This window comes from Sturnira hondurensis, unplaced genomic scaffold (assembly GCF_014824575.4).
Source record: "Sturnira hondurensis isolate 20B ecotype Veracruz unplaced genomic scaffold, ASM1482457v3 Scaffold0006496, whole genome shotgun sequence".
NCBI classification, from domain to species: domain Eukaryota; kingdom Metazoa; phylum Chordata; class Mammalia; order Chiroptera; family Phyllostomidae; genus Sturnira; species Sturnira hondurensis.
The window spans coordinates 12,471,265-12,488,806 of NW_028079127.1; the positions used below are offsets into that span (position 1 = coordinate 12,471,265).

At 40.9% G+C, this 17,542-nt stretch overlaps 1 protein-coding gene across 2 annotated transcripts; it reads right to left on the bottom strand.

The window, feature by feature from the left end:
- Positions 1-505: 505 nt before the first annotated feature.
- SLC35E3 (solute carrier family 35 member E3) lies at positions 506-15,998 on the bottom strand. 2 transcript variants are annotated; one of them, XM_037049485.1, is made up of 5 exons: positions 15,387-15,998; positions 14,405-14,515; positions 10,510-10,668; positions 6,574-6,656; positions 506-2,944 (listed from the first exon to the last, which is right to left on the bottom strand). In XM_037049485.1, exons 1-5 carry the CDS (start codon positions 15,786-15,788, stop codon positions 2,758-2,760), a joined length of 942 nt encoding a protein of 313 aa, XP_036905380.1. In that variant the 5' UTR covers positions 15,789-15,998; the 3' UTR covers positions 506-2,757. The 2 variants fall into 2 exon arrangements, with proteins under 2 accessions (XP_036905380.1, XP_036905381.1); XM_037049486.1 differs by lacking the exon at positions 14,405-14,515.
- Positions 15,999-17,542: the final 1,544 nt, after the last annotated feature.

Consider the following 17,542-nt stretch of genomic DNA (forward strand, 5'->3'; position numbering starts at 1 on the left):
TCTTCGCACTGTGCCTAGCACAGCACCTGGCACACAACACACATAAAATAAGCCTCTGCTGGTGAGTGAAATCATTGTATTCCTAATGTTAGCAAGCATAACCCAGTTCAAGTCTGGAAACAGAAATGCAGAACAGGATGGGTCCAATACACTTGACCTCCATGCTCTGCAGTAGAATTTTGAGTCTGACCATCCTGCACACTCGTTCCTCCCGACTACTGACCACTGGGGTCCATGTGGCCCACTGGATTGGCGATGCCGCTCTTACATTTTTCACAAAGGTGACTAATGACTTAAATACAGCAATGTTGAAAGAGTATTTAAAAAAATGAAATAGAAGAAAGCTTGGTTCATTTCAGAGATTTCTTTTTTCTGATATTTTAAAAAGAAAAAGAGGATTTTGTTTCACTGGATGCCACACATTTGGGAGCTGGACAGGCCAGCGTTCCCATTGCATGTACACAGGGATGAATACCGTTCTTCCACTGGTCCCAACACACAGAAGTAAAAACATCAGCGTCTCTTTATTTGTACCAGGTGAAAACAGAAGCTCAGTCATTTAACACAGGGTGAAAAACCAGTGCGGCTACACCTGCAGCAGGCGCAGTCCCTCCCCAGCACCGAGTCTGTCGCTATGGCGGGTCCTGGTCATCTGGCACCTTTTCCTCCAGGAATTTCCTTTTCCCTGGGAAGCTGTCTTCAGGGCCAAATATGTTTTATCAGCCTCTAGTTCCAGCAGTACGTATTTCATTCATTCATTCATTCATATGGAGATATATATCTCTCTCTATATAGATATTTATATCCCACCCTACCTTGCTCCAACTTTCTCATTGTGTTCCTATTGATATAGGTCACTTATTATAGCCCACCCCCAAGTGGTATTTACAGTTAATGAGCATTTGTACATGGCACAAATCACCTCAGCTGTTGGTGCACAGAAGCCACATAATTCTCACTGTGTTGCAATACTTTTCTCCAGCGTTGGGGAAATAATCACATGTTCATTTGGAAACACACACAGAGAATGCTGTACACAAACAATGCCTGAGGCCCATCTGTAAGACAAATCGTTTTGTACTTCTCAGCACAAGAAAATATATTTTCAGAAACTGAGAAGAACCAAAGATTATTTAAAACACAAATAGAAAACCACACATACTAATCATACAACAGAGTGACTGATACAAAATACTGTCAAAATAGATTTTCTTTGAGGCTTTCATTTCAAATAGGTCAGGAAAAAAAAATCCTACAAAATCCACATGGCTCTTCATCCTCTTAAGAGTTGTTTTCTCATTTAAAGTTTAAAAATAATATTTAGAAAAAGAATTATTTATTACAAGAGGGTTCATCTAATATCATGAGAGGTTATCAACAACTGCTTTTGAAGCTCTAATGTCAAGAAGTTGGAAGGCAGAAATAAATTTTGCAATTAAATATATGGTACTATTTATTTCTTTAGGTGGGACTCATGTATTTCTCCTATACCCTAATTTAAAAAATTCCTTTAAGAATTCATAGAAGTAGTTAATTATCAGCCATTTTTCTACTTTTCTTTCAAATCTTTCCTAACATTTTCACCAAGTTTCTGCTCAGTGTTTGCAGAGCACTTGCCCTAACTTGCTGGGTAAGAATTTTCCTCGGCCACCTTAGGGGACACAGTTCACTCCAAGTCCTCAGTGCCAGAGAAAGTTCCACGGATGCCTCACATGGGGCAGGGGTGGGCAGTGGGAATAGGAGCAGAGAGTGGGGATTAAAAATTATCAGCATGGGCTCAAAGAGGCCGGGAGAACAGTTACCAAGAGAACAAGAAACCTTATTTCATCTATAGTTTTTCCTTTGGGCCATGTGAATGTGGAGTTACTTTGTTTTTTAACTAAATGTAGTTTTTAGAATTCACTGAGAGCCCCCTCAAAAACCTAGCTTTTTTGGATAACATATAACTTCTTTTTTAACAAAAATTTATAAGATTTATTTCTTTTTGGAGAGAGGGGAAAGGAGGGAAAAAGGAAGAGAAACATTGATCATGCCTCTTGCACACTCCCAACTGGCATGTGCCCTGACTGGGAATCACACCTGCAACCTTTCATTTTGTGGGACGTCCCAGTCACCCAGCCTACTGAACCACATCAGTCAGGGCTGTATAATTTCTGACGTCAATTTTCCATTTGGACAATGTTACTTTTGGAACTGAATTTTGTTTTATGGTCTTTTGTACTACACTTTGTTTTCTATAAATTATATTCCACTTTCTATAAATGAAATAAGCAGGAAGTTTTACTAAACCAACTAAGATAGAAATGCTAGATTTAAATTCTGACTTGCACAATGGCTGAAATTATGATAGAGTTCACCCTGGGGACCACCTCCCAGGAGGTCGAGGAGCTTCTGGTCCTTCTTTGGAACAGTCTGGACACTTAAAACCTTGACACATTTGTAGTTGAGTGATACAAAGTCCCTTGTCACTACTAGGGAACTTTAATTTCATGTACTTCATTTGGTATAAACAAACCATCCTATATAATTCATACCACCATCATCTTTGAAAAGCAGCATGAATTAAGTTTTTGAAAAAAACGTACACTAAATAAAAAAGTCATCATTTATAAATAAAATTTCCTTTGTGTTACTTCTTATAAACCATCATTCAATGAATTTTGCAATACAATTTTCTTCCCTCTTTGAAAGCCACTTGCACATTTCACATTTCATAATCTTCTTGGGGTGACTTTCTTTTCTCCACAAAAAGCCCAATTAAGGTCTTTGTACCAGTTTACTCTTACTTTCTTCCTGTTCACTGAGTTTAAAATGGGTATAGGCGAGAATGCCGAATAATGTACACAACATGCCAAGGCCCTGGTTAACTGACAGTGGATCCTTAAACAAAACATAGCCGCCAAACAGAGTAATGCAGAACTTGAAGTGTCCGAACATGTTATAGCTGAGGTTTTGGATAAGGATAAAAAGGAATAACAAGTCAGATGTTATATTCATACTCACACATGCACATGCGCGCGTGAGCGCGTGGACACACACACACACACACACACACACACACACAGCAATGGCTCCCGGGGGCTGGAAAGAACTGCAGGACACACTGACTGAATGGCAGGGCCTCCTCCCCCAACGTAAAGAACAGGAACTTCAGTGAAGCGCTGAGTCAATCCTACTTTCTACAGGCAGGTTTTAGCAAGTAGTAAGTGACAGGAGACTGCTTCAAGTCTCCCTACTGGCCTCTCCAAGGAAGAGGAAAGGGGCTACAGTATAAGGTAGGGAAAGGAGTTCAGAGCGAGGTACAGGGAAGATATTTTGTACAGCAATTTATGGTTCTGTTTTAGAGTGCCATTTCTAATAATAACTTCTCTTGGCAAGTGAGGTGAGTGTGTAAGGCACCAGAGAGCTGACTCAAGGTAAGCACACCCAGTATGCTTAAGTTTAGGAGGGAAGAGGGGAAGGGGAAGGAAGTAATAGTGTGTACCAGTGACATGCCACGCACTAAGCACCACGTGTACCAGCTCTAATAATAGCTATCAATAGCAGTATTTATGCCTAATAAACACCTGCCAGGCGCTTGACACATATTCTCTCAAACACTCGTAACAACCAACATCGTAGGTACTATTTCCCCCACTTCATAACTGATGAGAGTCAGGGCCCAGCTCACAGGTAGAGGCTGAGTGGGGCACGGGCACCTGGATCTGCCTGATCGCAAAGCCTAGGCTCTCTCCTCGGTTCTGAGGCCAGGCCGACTGCGCAGCCTGGGAAGAGCCTTCTGGGCAGGAAAGTGCGGGCCCTGTAACAGGGGTCCCTGACCTTGCCTGACCTGACAAGTGATTTCCTGAGAGACAGAGGATCTTCCCAAGGATGTTCATTAGAACCATAATCCAAAGTGCGTTATTTTCAATTGTGAGCCATCTTCGACTACTCTTTTAAGTAACTCACGATGTGTTAAGGATATTTATACCAGAGGGAAGGCACATGTAAAGAAATTCTAGAGTGAATATTTTGTCAATTGAGAAATGGAGAGGTCTATACTTGCTATGTACAATTCTCTCTAAATTTGCACTCTGTTCCAGTTAAACTTTCACTTCAACACTCTGAAAGCACCTGTCAAAACCACCAGCACCCTCACCTCGTGAAACTCCTTCATCCACGACCAGTCTTCTCGCACCTGGCCCGGCGGTGGTATTCCCCCACCCCTGGCTCCCGCACCACTCTCCTTCCTTTCTGCCCGATGCTGCTTTCCTGCCTCTTCTGCCTGGCTCCTCTCACCTCCCGGATCCCCAAACACTGAACGACCCAGGACTCAGTCTTTGGGCCTCTTCTACTTGTTTGCTTAGCCATTTCAACCAGTCTCACTGCTTTAAACACCTACACACCACTGACTCTCTTGGGACCGCCCCCAGCTGAGGCCCTGAACTCTCGGACTTGTCACCCAAAACTGAACACATGCTCTTCCTCCCCACCCCCAAACCTCAGCCTCAGGGCTGTCCCACCCCCACTGATGGCAACTACATTCTACCAGGCGCTCAGGCAAAAACCATCTGAGTTGCCTTTATTTCCTCTTGTATTCTCCACACCCAATTTGTCAGCAAAACCTGTTGTCTCTACTTGAAAATATATCCAGCATCCAATCCCTTCTCACTGTGTCCGCTGCTACCATCCTGGTTCCAAATCACCATTATTTCTAAATTAGAATAGTACAACGGCCTCTTGATGGTTTCCCTTCCTGCCTTGCCTCATTTAATCCAGTGGTTCTCAAACAGGGCTTACTTTGCCAACTGGGCAAGATCTAGACACATTGTTGGTTCTCATGACTGGGGAAAGGGAGAGCTATTGGATCTAGTGGGTGGAGGCCAGGGATGCCGCTGAAGATCCTACAAGGCACAGGACAGGCCCCTGAAACAAAGAATTGTCTGGCCAAAAAGGTCAACTGCATGGATTTGCAAAAGCTCTTAACACAGTAGACCAGGGACCTTATTAGGACATAAGCAAAATCACACCATTACTCTGCTCAAAACTTCAATGGTTCCCCTGCTCACTCGGAGTCATCATCCTCATGTAAGGGCTCTGCTTGGCCCGGCTCCCAGTCGCTGCTCAGAGTCCACCCCACTCCACCCTCTGCTCTGCCCCAACCACACTGACTCCCTGCTGTTCCCTAGGGCCTCTCACCCACCCTTCCCTCGCCCGGAATGCTATCCATCCCAATCTGCATGGAGTGACCTCTTTTTCTTCCGGTCTTTACTCAGAGGTCCTCTTCTTAGAGAGAGGCCTTCCTGTCTTCTCTCCCTAAAATTTAAACTCTTTCCCCAACATTTCATATCCTCTTCCCTGCTTTATTTTTTTCTCTTTGGCAATTAACACTATGCAACGCTAGTATGTATATATCTATCTTCTTTGTTTATAGTCTGTTTAAACCTGTGAGAGCAAAGATTTTTGTCTATTTCACTATATCTCCAGTGTCTGACATTTAGCAGGTATTCAATATGTAAATACTAAGCCAATGGACAGTTTACATTTCATGTTCAATGTCTGCTGAATGGATCAATGTTAGTAAGGGCACACACTCGGGTGCCCAGATGTGGCAGCATAGTACAGAAGTTTGGGGATCCGACTGCATGGTTCGGAATCTGGATACAACCCTTCTCAGGTGCATAACCTTGAATTATTCAAACTCTCTGCACCTCCATTTCCTCTTCTGCAAAGTAAAATAATAAAGTTGACCTCACAGAGCCGCTATGGGAATTAAATGCCTAATATACACAAGGTGATTCAAAAAGTGCCTGGCACAAATAAATATTAAGTGTCATTCTTAAAAAATTATTATCACTGTTATTTGTTGATAGTTGTCAAATATGCTGCATTGTTACTTTGATGACATCGGTGTTCACTCATTTACATGAATCAGAACCCGATGACATACCACTGCTGAACTACCTCCCTGACTTACAGAAATCCAATCTCTGCATCTGCCCAAGAGTGCAGCAAAGTGAAACGAGAACAGAAACAGAATGACAAGCAGAATATTAAGAATAGGGTCTTGAGTTTGATTCAGGCCTTCAAAGTATGACTTCATTTTGTAACATAATACTGAGAAAAACAGGCACACCCATATCCACATAAGTACAAAAACATCCTACAATTCAGAGGTCACTTAGATCAGTTTCAGTTTTGTTATGTGGATAACCACACCTCTATTCATATAGATAACTGAGAACTGATCGACAACCCAAGCATCCATCTCATTATTCACTCCACAAATATTTATCGAATTCCACTACGTGCAAGAAACGGTTCTCATATTAATTATGATAAGGAAAATGACCATCTATGACTCAAAAAAATTCAAAAATGTTCATGATATGAAAAGCAAATTCATTTTCCAGTTCATATTTCTTTAAATTTCTATAGACTCTAGTGTGGAATGAGATGATTAAAGATTAAAAACAGCTCACTCTACTTAATTTAGGCCATGTGATAGTAATTGTGAGACTCAAGGAACTGATGTGATGGACTTTTAGAAAATACGAAAGACCATGCATTTGCAAGCCATTAGGAAAAGGATACGTGACTGGTGAAGTGTTCCCAATGATCCAGTAAATTGACAAGTTCACCATGAAAGCCGTGACTCCAGACAGCAGCACCATGAACTACGAGTGAACAGAAGAATCATTAACACAGCTTCAGTCAGTACAATCAACAAGTACGAATACATATCATTAGGCATTTCTAAAGACTTGAGTATCAACCATTAGGAACAAGATTTTAAAAAGAATCAATTTGAAAGACAACAAAAATTGAGAGTAAAAGGGCAGAGTAAATAATATTCTGAAATGTAATTTTATCTACAAAACTCAAAGAAAAATTCCCCAATAATATCATGCCTCTGAACGTGCATTTCCAGTTTCACTTTTCTTATTTATCTGAAGAAAAATTACTTTTTAAAGATAATACATGTTCATTATAGAAAAAATCAGAAAATAAAGATAAGCAAACAGAATATAAGAACTTCCTATTATCTCAACCACCCACCACTACTAACACCTTAGCATGGATCCTTCAAGATCTTTCTTTCATTGAATTGTCCATATTTGTTCTCATTTAAACTGAACCAATGCGTAATCCCTGGATATCTACACAGGTCGGCCATGCCATGTGAGAAACGTGACATGTTCTGGTCCTCAAAGAACTCAGATACCACTTATGGACATCATCAAAGTCATGATACTCACAGCTGGCACTTACATGGTCCTTATTATGTGCCAAGGGTTGTTCTAAAAGCTTTCCATATGTTACTTTATTCAATCCTCACAAACACCGTGAGGTAGTAAATACTATTCCATTTTATAGATGAGAAAACAGAGCACAGCAAAGCAGAGTGACTTGCCTGAGATCACACAGCCAGGAAGCGGCAGGGCGGAGATTAAAACCAAGCCATCTGCTTCCGGAGTCCCCACTCCTAACCTGCACCTAACCTGCTCCGTTAAGCTGCCTCTTTACACATGCAAGTGAGAGTGCAATGCAAGATTACTGGCTCAGGCAATGAAGGGAGATGAGCTCCTTCACGTACAGGCAAACAAACAATAAGTTCTCTATGAATCTCTAGGCAGGACACGTCAGTTTGGGCTGGGATAGTGAGAAAAGTCTTTGGATTTCAAATGTAAACATTGCAGGAAAAAGAGGGGGTAGGATTCCAAGCAGAGGGAACTACGGGCCAAGGCACGGAGGCATGAGAACACAGGGTGGACACTCAGGACAGTAAGACAATTTGGCCGAGGACAGGGCGACAAAGTGGGTGGCACCACTGTGTACACAGGTAACATTCTCTACAAACCCACCTCACAATATTATTTAAAAAGTTATAATGTCATTTTCTACTTCTGAAGTGAAAGTTAAGATAAAATATTAGCTATGATCTCAATGAATAATAAGTTTAAATTCCAAAGAGATCGGTAAGTCACATTTCAAGATTCTTTCAGTCCCTTGTGAGTTTTATCGGTTTTTAGATCAGCGCAGTTAGAAGTTGGAGTTGTGCCCTATTTAGGTGAAAATAGTAATATGTCATTTGTTTTATAAAAGTCAGGCCCATTAACTGTTCAACGAAAAGAAACTTGCTCCTTAAAGATTTTTAATAACTGTTTCCAGCCCTGGCCAGTGTGGCTCAGTTGGTTGGGCATCATCTTGCAAAGTGAAAGGTCACTGGTTCTATTCCCGGTCAGGACACATGCCTGGGTTGTGGGTTCACTCCCTGGCTGGGGTGTGTGTGTATGAGAGGCAACTGATGTTTCTCTCCCACATTGATATTTCTCTCCCTCTAATTCTCCCTCCCGTTGTCTCTCTAAAATAAATAAAAAATAAAAGAAAAATTAAAAAAATTAAATTGTTTCTAGAAATATACTATTAATTTTATTGAGTTCACAGAATGTTAGATACCAATTTGCTTGCTGATGACTTAACATTAACAACACAATTACAAGCTCTACTTTGGGACAATGATGCCCCCTAGGGAAATTAAAGGGACCTTCCCTTATTTAAAATGGCCTCAGACAGCTGGTCACTAAGTTTCTTTGATTTCTTTTATGACCTTTCTGCTGCTCACCTTTTTCAAATCTGTCAGGGGTCCTATCACAAAAAACTTCTCCCTTTCCAATTTAAGGCATCTAAGCTGCAATGGTTTGAAGACCAGACAACCAAGATAACTAGAACTTTTATAAAATTAGAGGAAATATCACCTAACAGTTGGCCTAGTGATTTCTACTTTGGAAAAAAGGGTTTATGTAAAAACATGAGCATTTGAAACAGCTATCGACCTGCTCACAGGCAGCACAGTGGGGTGTTTAAGAATAGGGACTTTGCAGCCAGACTGCATGGGTTCCAACTCCAGCTCTGTTTGCTCGCTGTGGGATCTCGAGTCAGTTACTTAACTCTCCCTTCCCTCATCAGTAAACACAGGGAGAAGAACAGTATGTATCCACACAATGAAGCTGTTCTCAGGATTTAAGTAAGTTAAACCTTGCAAAGGGCTTAGGACAGGGCCTAAACAGACCAAGAGCTATGGAAGTTTGATAAGTTAACACTATCAACATAAAAGATATCACTACTGACTGTGTTCCAAAGGTTACAGTTACGGGAAGCAGACATTTCTTCCCTACATTGGGGATTATACTTTGTCTCTTAAAATGTCTCCAAAGTACATAGACCTTTGATCTGCAAATTCCGCTCTCAGGATTCTACTTGACAGAAAAAAGTACCAGTTCATGAGGACACACAGGATGCTTATTGCAACACTGGTCATAGTGGTTAAGAACTAGAACTAGAACTATTTATATGTACAGGCATTAAAAAGAATGACATAAAAAGACTTTCATGAGATATTAAGTGAGAAAAGCCAGATACAGAAAATCATGTGATATGATCACATTTTTCTAACAGAAACCAATGCTTACCTTATGTCTATATTCATGGGTGTGCTGCCTATGTTGGTATATGGGCATGTGCACCATGGAGAAAATATGAAAGAACAAACACGAAAATGCTGACATGACTGGCTTCAAAGGGCAGGGAAGGGGTAGTGAGTTGTGGCAATGAGTATGGGTCGGAGGGCTGGGGAAAAGGAATCCATGATAAAAATGGCATATAGAATAATGCTCCATGTAAATAAAATTGTACATACATACAAACACACATGCATGCACGGATCTGTGTATCTGAAAAAGAGATCCACAAAATAATCACAAAAATGATAAAGGTGGTTATCTTAGTTTGGCAGGATTCTGGGAGGCCTTCACTCTCTTTATATTTTTATGTATGTTCAAAATCTATACAATGACCATGTATTATTTATATTATTAAAACAAAATCAAGCACCCAGAGAGACAGTTACCTACAAAAGGGGGCTACTGTAAGACTGTTGGCTGATTTCTCAACAGAAACACTACAGGCCAGAAGGGATTGGCACCAAACATTCAAAGTGATGAAAAGCAAGGAGCTACAACCAAGATTACTCCATCCCAAGGCTTTCATTTAAAACTGGATAAATAAAAAGCTTCTCAGAAGAGAAAAAGCTAAAGGAGTTCATTACCATCAAACCAGCATTATAAGAAATATTAATGGGACTTCTTTAAGAAGAAGGAAATAAACCCCAAAACAAAACAAAACATGTAAGCCTGTATTTTCACTGTAAATAAGTAAAATGAAAATAAATGCCCAAATTATGGGTGAGCTATAACTTAGAATGGTCAGAGCAGTAACCAGGCATCAGCAGACCAGTATTTCAGGCCTGGGTTTGCCACTACCTGTCTGACTTTAGGCGAGTCCTTTAACCTTTCTGTGCCTCAGTTTCTTCATCTAAAAAAGAAATAACCCTTACCCTGCCTCCCTTAAAGGCTAATCATGAATATTACATGTGAAACTAGATCTGAAATAGTGCTCTGCAAGTTAAAATTACATTAATAATGGAGGGATTGATATTATTTTGTTTCTTGACACTAAAACAAAACTCACCAGAGCAGAAACTGACCAGGGGCCAAAAAGTCCTCCTTCTTCAAACAGGGGCTCAAAGAAGGGCACGGCGACCAGCAGCATGGCAGACGACATCGGAGCCTGGTAGTACAGCAGCTGCATCGAGTTAACCTGCAGTTCGTGCTGTTTGGCTCCTACCCACTAAAAATTAGGAGGTGAAACCAGTTAGCCAGAAAACAAACAGCATTACTTCTTCAAGGAAAGATGCAACTCTAGCCACAGAGGTGGGAATGTGGGGCCCAGGGCTGGGGGAAGAGGAAATGTCTAGTTATTCTGTAAGATTTCAAATATCAACAACATGTACAAATGTTCTTTAAGCACCTTGGATGAAAGGAGTTTTATAAAGTCAATGTGTGATCATGTGTTGTTTTCTGAGTTATAAAGAAGGAGAAAAAAAATCCATTCTTCCTTCCTGGTTTTAGTAAATGGAGAAAGCCCACACATACATGAACCCCCAAGCATAAGAGATCTCAGGAAAATATGGCAGAAATTGAAATTTCACAGATGTTGTGTCAGACTTCACTTCTTTCTAAAAATGCGCCCCCACAAAAGACTGGGTGGGGGGCAGGGCACCCTAGTTAGAGACTGATAGGAACCTTGGTCATCCCAGGTGACTGCCAATGTGGCTAGAAAGGTATGTGAGGTCTTCTCATTCACTTTTAAAAACCCAGTCAATGGTAAAAGGAATTTTCCTCTTTATGGATGACTTTTCTGTGGGTAATCTCCCACCAATACACCTCAACAAATCAGACGATCACAAACCCTAAACAACTATATCATTTAGCAGAATCAACACCTCAAAGCCTCAAATCCCATCAGCCCTCAAAATGTTCCACAAATCTGTTTAAAGAAAGCTCAATAGGACTGTTTGCATAAGATCTGGCAAGAACAGCCAGGCCTTTGAATCACCGCTCCTCCATAATTTTCTTTCCTGTAGGTCTGGGTGTCCTGTTACACATACTCCAAGTCTACAGACATTCACCAAGACAGAAACAGAAGAGCAGGAAATCTGACACATGCTCCTACCAGCCTTAACCAAGGGTCTTCTGTGAACATGAAGGACAAAGAATTGATTCTTCTGCTGCTGGCTCCTCGGGGCACCGCAGTGAGCAAGACGAATGCAGAGAGTGTGCCTGCTCTTCCGTCCCTTTAGTGGCCTCACCCGGCAGCTGCGTTTCTCCGACACAGAACCACCTGGAATCGTGGTGAGTCAGGGTCTCCACTTTCCCTTCCTGCAGTGCAGCCTGGCTTCTGCCCACCACCCCTCTAAGGAAACTGCTCCCCCAAAGGGCACCATCACCTCCAAGAGTCTCACCTGAAGGGTTCCCCTCCACCCTTGTCCTGCCGGAACTTTCTGCACAATCTGCAATTTCCTTGGGAGAACTTGACCTCTGATTTGCACTGTTTCCTCACTCACCTCTTCCTTCACTTACTATTTTTAAGGCAGATATCTGGCATTCCTCTTTTATCTTCATAACTGATTTCTTTACTATCCACTGACATCTATAGCTCTGACCTCTTTCCTCAAGCATCCTTAAACTCACATCTTTAACAGTCTACTGGCCATCTTTACTGAGATAACCTATAGGGACTTGTTCAAAATCAAGCTCATTACTTTCATCCCAAATTAATTCCTCCTCTGTTGCCCCAGTGATTGATAAAATCTCCTTCAAGGATCAGACTCATTACTTTTCTCACTCTCACATTTAGTCAAACCCCACAAATTCTTTCTCCAAAAGGTTTCCCAAGTGTTCTTCCTTACCTGCTTCACTACCACTGTCCTTGGTCGGCGCCTTCCTGTCTTGCCCTGGGACCATGGAGAGCTTCCTAACTGCGCTGCCTGTTACCCTTTCTTCCCTCTCCTATTCACTCTTCACTGCCACCAGGGTCTACACTGTTTTCCTGGTGCCTGCAGGATGGAGAGCACATTTCCTCAGCAGGACATTGAAGCCTGCCATCTGACTCAGCCCAAGGCCTTGTCCTTGCAGAATGCCACTCTAGTCTCACCAAACAAATCAAGTTCTCGAAAAATGCTCCATACACCAATGCAAAGAAAGACCTCTGCTATATTTCTGTGCTAAGCAAATTCATGTGTGTCCTTCAATTTAAACTGTTAACTTTTTCAGGAAGACACATCTCACCACCCTCTGGTAGGGTGACACTTCCTCCCTGGTGTACCGCAGAACTTCCTTACACCCTGCTTATGATTAGCCATTTATATGTGTTTCTACACTACTAGATTGTAGCTGCTTTTCATCTTTGTAACCTCAAGCCTGAGCATAAAGCAGAAGAAATGTCTACTGAGTGAATGAATGAATGGGTCCACACTCGTTCTACAACTAACTCTAATACTTGATCCCTCATCTTTTACTTCTTTTAATGCCCCAGCAAAAATAACTACGAAATTATACCTGCATCCAATGGGAAAATACCCCTTTTTTAAGACAAACTTTTGTGGAATATACCTATTTTGTAACATTACTTTTACCGTTTGCTAACAATGGAGAACTCTGTGAATTTGCTGGTCTACGGTCATTCATTGGTCAACATCATTTCAAACATCTACCTGAGGGATATAGAATCCTTTGATTCTCATCCATAAGAGTGTTGAGACTTGTGTGAACCAAAGTGGTCACACTGGCATGAACAGTGAATACTTGGAATTTAAATTGTATATAATGAATACAAGAAAGTCTAATGTTCAATAAATAAAATTTCTTGCTATATTTAATAAATATTTAATCCATACCAGGAAAGAAAAAGCCTATTTATCAAAAAAGAATGTTCATTTACTGTAGCTAGTAACAAAATTTGGGTGTACTCACTGAAGGACACCCAAATATAAATTCCTGAAGCTCGGAGCCGAGCTTCCTGTGATTACTCTCTGCAGTAAAACACAGTATCTGGGAATCAAGTGACAAGAGAGAGTGAGTGCTCCATCATCTCATGCCATTGGTGTCTTTTTTAGACTGTGTCTCTGCCACTAAAATAGGTATTCAACCTCAGAATTTTCACATAACAATGTTTCTAAAATGATCAGTATTATGAAGTTTAAGATGCTAAGGCTGTATTATTAAACTCCTAACACTTAACAAGAAAGTCTCAGTTTACAACCAGTGGATGTTAGCAAAAAAAAGCAAAATTGGTTATATATTTTGACTCTAATTTCCCCATGTAGGCACACCCAGAATTTTCAGTCCAAGGTTTTCAGTATAGAGAAAATACTGTTTCACTGTACCCTACCAAGTTACTTTTCAAACTATATAAAACACAGAAAATATACTTGTCCAGATTTTATGGTAATGAAGTAAGTGGATCATGAACACATTTTTAATGAATGCCTGCTACATGGACAAGGCACTGTGCTAGTACAAGAAGTGAAATACCCACAGCTATAAAATATTCATATAGACAAAGTATTCAAAGCCAATATATAAGCTGTAAAAGCAGAATATTTTTTAAGGCAAAGATTTATAAATCTGTAATTTTCCTCTCAAATTTTTGAAAATGTACTCACTTTTTCACAAAAATGTAACTGAAGAGTAAATGACAAACATAACCAATGAACTCAGTTCTCAGGTAAAAAGTCTTACTACTTACTCATTTTGCGAAGACTTCCCCCAAAATATAACACCACCCCACACTCAGACTGTTAAGCATGGGTGTTATACACTTACAAACAGGGAGGGAGGCATTTGCTGGGCATGAAGTTTCTGTCTCCTTTCTTTTCTTCAGCTTGAGCCAGCCAATTTAGGCAATTATGCTTTCTTCCTAACAGTTTGTTGTTGTCTCTATACTATATTTTCTAAACCTTGGGATACAGCTTCAAAATTTATGAACTCTGCTAAAAAGGCAAATAAAGAAAAAAATTACCAACCACTTGATACAGGGATGTAACTAAAACACCAAGAGCAGCAAACACCATTCCAAGGAAATTAAACTTCACATCGTAATAAGAATTTAGGATTACACCTAAAGTTATAGGAATCTGTAAAGAAAAAGAAGTAAATGTTGTTCAGATTAAATTCAAGAGTAGGCCATTACAGGGTTAATTAAAAAATCACTGAGAAACAATAAACCTGTATAAATTTTTCTTCTTTTCTATTTGAAAACACTGACTGTTAATTCTATTTCCTCAAAGTTAAATATGATAGTCCTCATTATGTTCATTTAATGAATACAACTATTTAATTCTCACTTAATTCTACTTAAATAGAATTAATTCTATTTAAAATCTGGGGGTAATAAGTCAATGCATCGCACTTTGCAAAAAATGAATACCACATACATGGACACAGGAGTAAAAGAACCCCAAAACTAGTGGCTAAACAACATATAAACATATAACAAAAGCATTCGGAACTTTAGTATTGTCAGTTATTAACTGCTAAAATGATTTGAGTTCATATCCTTATATTTAAAGACACAGAAACATCTGCAGAATGTCCCTGCTCACATAGTCTGCAACATATTTTATTCTAAACCTTTAAAATTTATCATACAGTCTGGTTCCCCTGGGGGAGGTGGATTCTTTTCAGTTTGAGATTTTGCAGGTAATCTGATACACTGAATTGTACCACCCAATATAGCTTTCTTTTCTTACTGATCACAGCATTAAAGAGTATCTAACAGCAGTTATTAAAAACATTAAAGTACACTCTTGGGGTAAGAACCCAATGGAGTGCCAGGGCGGCTTTTTTCCATATACCCCAAATAAGCCTTAAGTTCACATGCTCACAGATGACACAAGTATGGATTTTAAGATGATGGGAAGGAGAAATCAGCAAGGTTAAACATTCAAGTTTCCCGGTGAAAAAGAGGGTCCGGGAGGTGCGCCTTGCGAAGCTGAAGCTACTCACCAGCGTGAGCTGTATTTTGACAGAAATGGTTTTCTTGTAGCAGAAGGTCTGGATAACTATGATCACCGGCGTGGTCATGGCCTTGGCCAGCTGATAGGTGCCTATGGTGTTGTTCTGCAGAGAAAGGTTAGTGAACACCACGAAGCCACAGAAGCTGAGAGCCAGGAGGAGGAGCTTGGAAGGTGGCAGACTTTTGGGGGCAAAGATGTTCAGCTTCTGGCAGAGGAACAAGCCCAGCCAGGTGACCACAAAGTGCACCAGGGTCAGGCTCATATTGGGGAAGCCATGGTGCACATAGATCCATTTGTTGAGGAACACGATGCAGATGGACACCAGCAGGTTGACCAGCAGCCCGGCGGCGATGCGCCCATTGCTCCGAACTCGGTCTGCCAGCGATGCCATGACGCCCACAAGGCCAAGGCAGTTCAGCGTCGGAGAGGGACACCCGATCTGCCTCCGGTCGCCTTGTCCTCCTCCTCCTCCTCCTCTACTACGGTGTTCGCGCAACCCCTAGTTTCAGCTCCTAGTGCGGCAGAGAGTCCGAGGTAAGCCACACCAGTGTACACATGCTCTGCCACCGCCCATTGATCCCGCGACTACGCGCGGCAGCGTCCCTTGCGCCGCGCCACGCCCCCTGCCACGTGACTCGGGGCGCCAGCGATTCCGCCCCTAGCTGGTGGCGGAGAGCCTCCATCCTGCGCAGGCGCATTGGGCTCTACCGGCAGAAAGCCGCTTCCTAGGTCCTCTACTTCCCCCTAGTCGCCTAACCTCGACCTTGGCGGGTCCCATCTGGAACCTTTTTCTCGATGTTTGACATTTCCTATGTTACTCGACTTACTAGACTGCTGCTCTCAAGCTGATGGAATGGGCTGTGCAAACACCGTTGGTCAATTTTACGTACAAGGGGGATGCTGAGCAATTTTAGTCCTCTAAACATACAGAAGAGTAGAAACAATGATGAACTTTTATACTCATATACTCATCATGGTTAGTATACTATTCAGATTTTCTTTTTGAATTGATGTTTGGCCTTTTATTGTTCTAGAAGTGTCCATCTTACTTAAATGTTCTAATATACTTGGTTAGAGTGGTACATACTATTATATTTTAAATTTATTTCATGTTTTTATACCACTTGATTCATTCTAAACATTATGCATTTGGGCTGTCTTTGTCCCTTGCTTAGCCTTACCAGTAATTTGTCTATTTTATGGGGCTTTTGAAAGATCACTTCTACTGATTTTCATTACTTTTTTGATTCCTACTTTTTCCTCTAATTTCTTGACTACAATGTTCAGTTTGTTTATTTAAAGGATTTAAAGCTGTGAGTTTCCTCCCTGAGAATAGCTTTGCCCATGTGTAAAAACAGTGTAATTCTCATTGTCCTTAACTGCTAAGTAGTCTGAGAGTTTTAATTTCCTCTTTGATGTAAACATTGTTTAAATATTGAGCACCTGCTTTGTGCAAGGCACTGTATTTGGCACCTGGTAGATAATGAATGGTCAAGTAAAGCCATCCAGACCCCCCTCTCATAGAACTTAGAGAAGACTGGTACTAAACAATTATAAACCATAACAAAAAGATGTTCTGGAGCAACAAAATATGATCCTGTGAATGTATAATAAGAGAACCTGATCTAAACTTGGGAAGGGACAGGAGGTTAAGAGCTTCCCCAAGAAATGACTCAAACTAACATTTGAGAATTGACTATGTTTGTTTTTTTTTGAAGGTTTAAATCAACCTTTTAAAAAATACATAATCTTTATTATATTTTTTCCATTACCATTTAGTCCCCTTATACCCTCCTCCCTCAGCAGTCATCACACTGTTGTCCATGTCCATGAGTCTTTTTTTCCTTTTGGCTCAATCTCTCCTCTCATGAACCCCTCCCCCACCATTAGCTGTCGTCTGTCCTCTGTGAGTCTGTCTCTGTTCTGCTTGTTAGTTCAGTTTGTTCATTAGATTCCACATGTGAGTGAAATCGTATGGTATTTGTCTTTCTCTGACTGGTTTACTTCACTTAGCATAATGTTCCCCAGGTCCATCCATACAGTTGCAAAGGGTAAACTTTTCTTTAGAGACAACTAGTATTCCATTGTGTAAATGTCCCATAGTTGTTTTATCCACCATCTACAGATGGGCTGCTTCCATATCTT